This window comes from Gasterosteus aculeatus, chromosome 17, assembly GCF_964276395.1.
Source record: "Gasterosteus aculeatus chromosome 17, fGasAcu3.hap1.1, whole genome shotgun sequence".
In the NCBI taxonomy this organism is placed as follows: Eukaryota; Metazoa; Chordata; class Actinopteri; order Perciformes; family Gasterosteidae; genus Gasterosteus; species Gasterosteus aculeatus.
In genome coordinates, this window is record NC_135705.1 from 12,657,789 (window position 1) to 12,667,222 (window position 9,434).

At 43.6% G+C, this 9,434-nt stretch overlaps 1 protein-coding gene and 1 pseudogene across 2 annotated transcripts; both read right to left on the minus strand.

Moving 5' to 3' along the window:
* Positions 1-280: 280 nt before the first annotated feature.
* LOC144388953 (uncharacterized) lies at positions 281-1,665 on the minus strand. The gene has a single exon (XM_078092242.1). The coding sequence runs from the start codon at positions 1,663-1,665 to the stop codon at positions 1,021-1,023; it is 645 nt and encodes a 214-aa protein (XP_077948368.1). The 3' UTR covers positions 281-1,020.
* Positions 281-9,227, minus strand: LOC144388952 (uncharacterized; annotated as a pseudogene). The gene has a single exon (XR_013453213.1). The product of XR_013453213.1 is annotated as an uncharacterized LOC144388952 (transcript).
* Between the last annotated feature and the right edge of the window lie 207 nt (positions 9,228-9,434).

Below are 9,434 nucleotides of genomic sequence, written 5' to 3' on the forward strand. Positions count from 1 at the left end.
ACTAAACGCAGCATGCCTCTAGCTATCCCTAACCAAACCCGTGGATCTGTCCACTCAGATCTTGCACTTTAAATTTACAAAACAACATGCATGTTTGCATGGAGATTTAAATCTATTTGTATGTAGTTGACTGACCTTATAATAACCCCAACTTTTCCAACTGACCTCCATTAGAACTAAAGTGAACACGCTTTTTATTCTGATACAAATACCTTTGAATTCATCCTCTCCATCACTACTAGTCAAGATTTCTTTGTTAACATCACATGTGGATATTCAATTCAATTTAATTCATTTTATTTTGTATAGCCCAAAATCGCAAATTACAAATTTGCCTCAGAGGGCTTTACAGTCTGTACACATACAACATCCTCTGTCCCGAGACCCACCATCGGCACAGGAAAAACTCCCCAAAAAATGAAAAAACCCTTCCAAGAGGGAAAAAAGGGAAGAAACCTAAGGGAGAACGTCAGAGGAGGGATCCCACTCCCGGGATGGACAGACTTCAATGGATGCCATGTGTACAGAATGAATAATGTATAATACATGCAATTCCTATGACAGAAATGATTCAAGTAATTGTGAGTAGTAAGCCAGGCGCACAGCAGGACCACTGCAGCGGCAACCACCATCAGATAGAACCACCATATACAGAAGCCTGTGGGGAGGGAGAGCACAGAGACTTTAGGAGAGGGTAATGTTGGTTTACGAGTACAGTAATATGATTAATATCTAAAATAATAATGATGATGATGATGGCAGCAGCAGGCGTCAGCAGGGCCACGGCAGGTGTCAGGACCAGGGTCCAGAAGGAACTACGATCTACGGAGACCTGCTAGGGGAGAAAGCACAAAAAAACCTCCTGGAAAGAAGCTGAATTAGTCATGTGCATTAATAAAACGTGAATTATGGTAGAACGAGAGCGTGAGAGAGGAGCTCGGTGTGTCCTAAGAAGTCCCCCGGCAGTCTAGGCCTATAGCAGCTTAACTAAGGGCTGATCCAGGCTAACCTGAGCCAGCCCTAACTATAGGCAGAATCAAAGAGGAAAGTATTAAGTTTTACTTTAAAAGAGCTGACCGAATCTGCCCCCCGGACTGAAAGTGGAACCTGGTTCCACAAAAGAGGAGCTTGATAACTGAAGGCTCTGGCCCCCAGCCTACTTTTTAAAACCATAGGAACCACAAGTAACCCAGCATCTATCGAGCGCAGCTGCCTTGTAGGGCAATAAGGTGTTACAAGCTCTTTAAGATACGACGGTGCCTCACCAGCAAGTGCCTTGTAGGTGAGGAGAAGTACCTTAAAATCTATTCTTGATTTAACAGGGAGCCAGTGCAGAGAAGTTAATACAGGAGTGATATGATCCCTTTTCTTAGTTGTTGTTAATACACGTGCTGCAGCATTCTGAATCAACTGGAGAGGCTTAAGACATTTACAAGAGCAGCCCGATAACAAAGAATTACAGTAGTCCAGTCTGGAAGTGACAAACGCATGAACTAATTTTTCTGCATCACTTTGAGACAGGAAGTTCCGGATTTTTGATATGTTACGTAAATGAAAATAGGCAGTCCTTAAAGTCTTTATATGCGAGTTGAAGGTCATATCCTGGTCGAAGAGAACTCCCAGATTCCTGAGGGTGCTGCTGGGTACCAGAGCAATTCCATCCATAAAAACTGTATCACGTGACAGCTGGCCTATCAGGATAACTTCCGTTTTTTCATTCTTGAAGTCTAACTAGCTGGTCCGTCTCTTCTGGCTTGATCGACAGATACAGTTGAGTATCGTCTGCATAACAATGGAAGTTTATGCGGTGTTTCCTGATAAGATCGCCCAAAGGAAGCATATAGATCGATATATGATGACTAATCATATATGACTAATATTAAAAAACACAACCAGATATAATCTTAATCATTAACATTGTTGTTAAAATATGTCTTTCTACATAATACCTTGTTTCCTACACCATCTCTTGCATTGAGCTCACATTTCCTACTTCTTCGGGGCATCAGAATACCACAGGGGGTGAAAAGCAATACGGAACTAGATTGATCTTTTTCAAAGCAAGTGAGAGTATGTAAGAACATTTCCTTTGTACATTTTTGGACAAACAAGTATACTCATTGCCAATGTTCCTTCTTTTGTTCCAACAACCTACATTTTTGATTCTTGCATTTCTTTTGGACACTTTTCAGAAGGTGTTACTAAATGCAAGGAATTCAGAAGTTACTGCCACTGCTAAGGGTTGGGACGTGTAAAGTTGAAGTTTGTCGCAACTACAGCTGACTAAATATTATTTCCAACTGTTGTCACATCGTAGGACTTTTTGGATATAAGATCTTGTTAATCACAATGTCAATCCTCAGGACATCTCCAAAGAAAAGCAACAACTAATGTAGCAATACATAGCTTTGCAAAGGCAGACTAATTGAAAAAAAGTTAATCTTCAACATGCTTTATACATATGGTAATGAAGAAAGGGATCACACAAATAGGTCTCTTCAATTTCTGAATTGTATCTTCACAGGTAAGGTTATGTCATTCCCATTTCTTTGTAAATGCAAGCAAGCTCCTCTGGATTATTACCAAAATAAATGAAATCATGTTTCAAAATAATTGTATTCTATTGCATACAACCGGCAGCCTGTTACTAACTGGAAATGTATTTTAAAGACACCATTCATTTCTTTAGAAAGTGTTAAGCTTCAGGCAGCATTTGAACAACCGTACAATCCTCTTGCTGTGTTATTAGAAGCAGCACTGTTGTGTCATGAAGAAGCCCTTCTCATTTGTTTGGTTATGATCTCATTTGGTTTTGGCATCTATACTCAAAATGATGAATTCTTAAAATGTTGTCCTTTACATCGTTGAGAAGTTGGGAGATCCTCTGGATCTGGAATTATTATTAACAACTGATTACATACTATAGATAGACAAATACTCTTGCATAGTTAGATTACTTAACAATTTTGCTACTTTGTTCCATTAAGAGACCATGCTACACATTGTTGATTTGGTCAGCAAAAACTATCACCAAAAACATTTCTTGAAGTTTTTTTCACAACAAAAACAAGAGCATGTAAGAAAATTAATTCTTTCCGGTTCCCTGTCTTTGGAGATACTGTATTCCCTTTGTTTATTGTCAGAAAATGCCGGTTTTAAAATTACTGTAAATTAAACTTGAAAAACCAAAAGTAAGTATAGACAACAAAAAAGATGAAGCTACCAGCATATAACTGGGGAAAATAGTATAACTTCTAATTGTGACTAGGGCAACATCACTGTAACCATAAAATTAGTACATTGTTTTCACGTCTCTTATTGTTTTTCTCGGGGAGATGATGGCTTACCTGTACCAGGATGTTGGAATAAAGTAAGTTGAAGATCTTGACACAATGTTTTAATGTTCTTCACTGTAGCATCGCAAATACCGAATGCTAACATCATCAGGAACTAACATGCAAAATGTTGCCTTTGCTTTCTCTTTGCAGTGACGATAACTTGTAAATAGGATATTTATTTTTTTATATTTTCCCAATTATTTTATTCGTGCGGGATAAAAATGAAATCCTATAAAATATATGGCAGCATTTTGTACAGATGTTTTATTTTACTACGTATGACAGTGTTTATGTTTTGGATTTTTATATCTCTGTATTTTAATATTGGATTTGATAAGTAAAATATGCATGATATTTGTGCAAAATGTGAAGTGGATAATGCTTATTAACTTATTGTATTATCTGGTGTGTTTTAATAGACTATGCTGCACTGAGTTGTGGGGCTGGAAAGATGTGTTGAAAAACTAACATGGAAAAACTGCATATACACACGTTTCAATTCAACTACATGTTCCCATAGAAAGCTATTAAAAGTCTGCCCTTTGAACTTTTGGTCATATGTCATGATGAACATGCAGACTAAAATGATCTCATTTAGGGCTATCTCGTTAATGATAGATTTTTATGTCTGGTAATGGTGTAATCTGGTAACGATGTTCCTCTAGGATCTGACAGCTGTGAATGACACAATAACTGCATTTGAAGGTCACAACAAATTATAATGCAAACCTGATTATACACAATTAAACGACTGACCCTCAGAACATTTTTTTTCTATAATGTATTTTATGTATAATTTACACAACTGTAATTTTTCACACATGGCTTGAACTTTGCTAAATACTTTGAAAGACGTGTAAATAAAATAAATGTATAACTTCCAATTTCAAGAATAGGTTGGGGAAAAAGTTAAAGCACTTTTCTATGTACTACCATGCCGTCAATGGGATTTTTTTTAAAGAAAAAAATGTGGAAAATGAAAATCATTACGCGCATCCGAACATTCGTGTTCACTCACTTGAAAAAGTGTGATCCTTGTGGCAAAAGTCCTTTCAGCTTGTCTCCTTGGCCTATGTCGCCGCCTGGCTCGGATTACTGCTGCCATTTATCCTGTCATATGCGAGGAACCCTGCATTCTGGTTTACACCTGCATAATGGTGGCACGCTTTCACAGGCGGTTTCTGTACATACTGATACGGATCACATTACATTACATGTCATTTAGCTGACGCTTTTATCCAAAGCGACGTACAATAAGTGCATTCAACCATAGGGTACAAACTCAGGAGAACAAGAAACAAGAAAGTGCAATTTCCTCAAATAAGCCAATTTACAATTTGCTATAGATGAGTGACGTTACAAGTACAATTTAAGTGCTACAGTTTGTTAGTCTTTAGTCGAGGTAGAGTCTGAAGAGGTGTGTCTTTAGTTTGCGGCGGAAGATTTGAAGGCTCTCTGCGGTCCTGATGTCTTCAGAGAGCTCGTTCCACCATTTCGGCGCAAGGACAGCGAAGAGTCGAGACCTAGTCGAGACCTAGTCGAGTTTTGCTCTCAGTGAGGGAGGGACGAGTAGTTTTGCAGATGCAGAGCGGAGAGTACGGGTTGGGATGTAGGGTTTGACCATGTCCTGGATGTAAGCTGGACCCGATCCATTCACAGCATGGTACGTGAGCACCAATGTTTTGAACTGGATGCGGGCGGCCACCGGTAGCCAGTGAAGAAAGCGGAGGAGTGGAGTAGTGTGGGAGAATTTCGGAAGGTTGAAAACCAGTCGAGCTGCTGCATTCTGAATGAGCTGCAGAGGTCGAATGGCGGTGGCAGGGAGACCAGCCAGGAGGGAGTTGCAGTAGTCCAGGCGTGAGATGACAAGAGCCTGAATCAGTACCTGCGCTGCCTTCTGAGTGAGAAGGGGACGTATTCTCCTGATGTTGTAGAGCGTGTATCTACAGGATCGCGTTGTCGCGGCGATGTTGGGAGTCAGGGAGAGTTGGCTGTCGAGTGTGACGCCGAGGTTCTTAGTGGTCAAAGTGGGCGTTAGTACGGAGTTCCCAAAGTTGACTGTCAGGTCCTGGGTAAGCGAATCTTTTCCGGGAAAGAGAAGTAGTTCAGTCTTGTCGGGGTTGATTTTCAGATGGTGGGCGGACATCCACTGAGAGATGTCAGTTAGACAGGCAGAGATCCGAGCCGCCACCTGGGTGTCCGAGTGAGGGAAGGAGAGAATTAGTTGGGTGTCATCGGCATAGCTGTGGTAAGAGAAGCCATGCGAGCGAATGACAGCGCCAAGAGAGTTGGTGTAAAGCGAAAACAGGAGGGGACCCAGCACGGAACCCTGAGGAACTCCAGTAGTAAGAGGACAAGGTTCCGACACAGATCCTCGCCAGGTTACCCGGTAGGTGCGGCCATCGAGGTAGGACGAGAGAAGGGAGAGAGCAGAGCCTGTGACACCAAGTTCCTGAAGGGAGGAAATAAGGATCTGGTGGTTGACCGTGTCAAATGCAGCAGAGAGGTCCAGAAGGATGAGGACAGAGGAGAGAGAGGCGGCTCTAGCAGTGTGGAGTTGCTCAGAGACAGCAAGGAGAGCAGTCTCTGTGGAGTGGCCTGCCTTGAAACCTGACTGGTGGGGGTCAAGGAGGTTGTTACAGTGGAGATAAGAGGAGAGTTGATTAAAGATAGCACGTTCAAGGGTTTTGGACAAAAAGGGAAGAAGAGAGACCGGTCTGTAGTTGTTTTCTTCAGAAGGGTTGAGGGTGGGTTTCTTCAGGAGAGGGTTGACTCTTGCCTCCTCCAGAGAATTGGGAAAACAGCCAGATGACAGAGCATTGTTGATGAGAAAGGTGAGGAACGGAAGAAGGTCAGGTGTAGAAGATCTGATGGAATGGGGTCAAGAGGGCAGGTGGTCGGACGGGCAGAGGTTACTAGGGTAAGAATTTGGTTAGGAGAGAGGGCGTTGAAAGAGGAAAATGAGGGCGAAAGAGGTGAGGTCGGTGGGACGCGAGAAGTAGGAGGTGGGTTTGAGAAGGAGGAGCGTATGTCAGCTATTTTCTTGGTGAAGTAGTTGACAAAGTCTCCCGGAAGAAGGGTGGAGGAAGGGTAGGGGGTTCGAGGAGATTGGAGAAGATCGAGAAGAGTTTTTTGGGGTTAGAGAATGAGGATTCGATTTTGGATTGGTAGAAAGAGCTTTTGGCAGCAGAGATAGAAGCAGAAAACGAGGAGAGGAGAGATTGAAATTCAAGCAGGTCGTCAGGTCGTTTATATTTACGCCATCTCCTTTCCGACGCTCGCATGGTGGCTCTCATGGCACGGACCGGTTGAGACAGCCACGGAGCCGGAGGGGATTTGCCAGTCCGTCGTGTCGTAAGAGGGCAGAGAGAGTCTAGAGAGGAGGAAAGAGTTGAGAGGAGAGTCTCTGCAGCAGCGTTCGGATGCAAGAGTGAGAAGGAGTCAGTTGAAGGGAGAGCTGATAGAACAGAGGATGCCAGCGAGGAGGGAGAGAGGGAGCGAATATTGCGACGAGTCGGTATAGAGTTAGTCAATGAGGGAGGTTTGTTAGTTATAGAGAGTGGAAGGGAGTAAGAGATGAAGAAGTGGTCAGACACATGAAGTGGAGTTACAGAGAGGTTAGTGGTAGAGCAGTTTCTAGTAAAGATGTAGTCAAGGTAATTGCCGGCTTTGTGAGTAGGAGGGGAGGGACTGAGTGACAGAGCGAAGGAAGAAAGTAGGTGTAAGAGGTCAGATGACTTCTCTGTCTGGATGTTGAAGTCGCCCAGGAGGATGAGCGGAGGTCCATTTTCGGGGAAATTAGACAGGAGAATGTCCAGTTCTTCCAAGAAATGACCTAAGGAGCCTGGCGGACGGTAGAGGACAATGATGGTTAATTGTACCGGGTGAGTGATTGTTACAGCATGGAATTCAAAGGACAATGGGGTGGATGGTGGTAGAGGGTAGAGAGAAAAGCTCCATTTGGGTGAAATGAGTAGACCTGTGCCACCACCCCTACCAGTGGGCCTGGGAGTGTGGCTGAAGGAGAAGGCGGAGGAGAGAGCGGCTGGGGTGGATGTGTTCTCAGGTGTGATCCAGGTCTCGGTGAGAGCGAGGAAGTCGAGTGACTGCTGGATAGCGAAGCCGGAGATGAAGTCAGCCTTGCGAGTCGCTGACTGGCAGTTCCAGAGACCTCCTGTGACGAGGTGCTGGACATGTGTGGAGCGGGTGGGATAGGTGAGAGAGGAGAGGTTACGATAGAGAGCAGATCTAGCCCGAGGCCTGTAGTATCTGCGGGAAGAGATTCGAACAGGCACGGGTAAAGGGGTCAAACACATTATTAAAAATAGCAGAAGAAGGCGCCGCATTCAGCCGCCACGAACGACTGCCACGAAAGACTCCCTTGTCTTTGTTCTGCTCGTCTACGCGCTGCGAGGATAAGCTAACGCTTCCCACGATTTCTAGTTAAATACTCCCTCGTTAGTGGAAGTCGGCTGCGGCTGCGCTGGCCGCTCCCCCGTCGTTTAGGAGACAAAAGGTCGATTGGCCTCGACAGAAACTCCTCAAAATGCAAAGCACCAATAGCTTGACACCCTAATCAGTGAACAAACACCATGTGGTGTTTTGACAAAATGAGAGTTTAAGGATACAAGTCTTATTTGCTTCAGAAAACAAGGCAAAACAGACTTAGATCAGGTCAAAACCTAGCAGAGTTAGGAGGGCACACTGGCAGTTAACTTAATAGTAGAATCTAGAACACAAACTGGCACTAAAAGACTGAAAGAGCTTGAGCAAACTAGCAACCAAGATAACTTCAAACAAAGAGAACTGGTCGTGAGACGACAAAAACTAAAGCAAATCAGCAATCAAATTAACTTAAGACACTAGAATCAACAGCAAATTTAGCAGACTAGCTTGGTTTAAAGAAAGAGATACTTAGTCCGATTTCAGGTCGCCTGGATGTCTGGTGGCCTTGTAGAAGAGATCACATACTGAGTCGCACTTTATGCATCCCCTCCCATCTCTTTATGGGAAATTCACACTTTCCCTTGACCCTCCCGTGAATGCATATGCATGACACAGAAAAGCACAATTTACCATTTCCCGTTCCCGCAACAGGCAGTCTGCGTGAACTTTTACCTCAGTGCGGCATGTTTGTATATACCTCACCATGCTTTTCCGCGCGCATTGCAAAACAAATACGCCTGGAGTGAGGACAAAAGTGTTATTACATGAGGCCCTAATTCCAACCCATCCACTTTTGTATCAGATGGTCGGAGTGGCTGGGTTCAAATATAACACAATCCCTCCTGACTCCAAAAATCACAGAAACCATTATAGTGCAGACACGATCAATGAATCTACTGAAGCGTTCTATCAGGCTCGTAAAACGTGTCAGTCTCCCCTCAGTATGGTTTTTCAAAGTAAAACTCTTCTGTCATAGATTTCAACTTTGTTAGATTTAGACAACAAATGTTTTTGGTTGGGTTTTTGAAGTTACAGTGATCTGGGTTAAAATGAAAACACAGAATTTACATGACTAATAACGTCCCTGATTTTTTTAACTTGTTTTTCTAAACTGATTAAACTGTATTCCTATGTATTTTTTAAGGGTCAACATCCTTTTCAACTGGCAAAGAAGTAGGGCCGCAAGAGAGAGTGTCTTCATGACCCTACAAGTTTTTATCCAAACCTGGAGTTGGCATTTCATTGTTTTTTCCAGTAGGCTGGACAAAGGGCCAGTAGCGCTGGAAGATCGGGTAGCCGTGGTGACCACATGAATTAACAAGGCTGGAAAGTAGAGATATTTCACAGATCTTTAGTCAGTCGTTGAAGGTTCTCCCCGATCACAGCCACAGGGAGATATTTGATGCGTTACTGATGCGTTTTTCCAAATGCATACTGTCACGGCTGTAACCGTGGTCTGTATTTCTCTGGCTTGTCTTGCCTGTGCCAAGTAGGCCCTGTGGACTGAAGCCCCGCCTACTTCCTGGTTTCGGTGGAGCTCTGTCAGGCTCACTCCAGCTCCACCCATTGGTCCACCCTGTCCCAGCGCACCCAATGGCACGTCACCACCTCCGCCTTACCTCCAGCTCTTAAGGAGAGCCCACCAGTGGC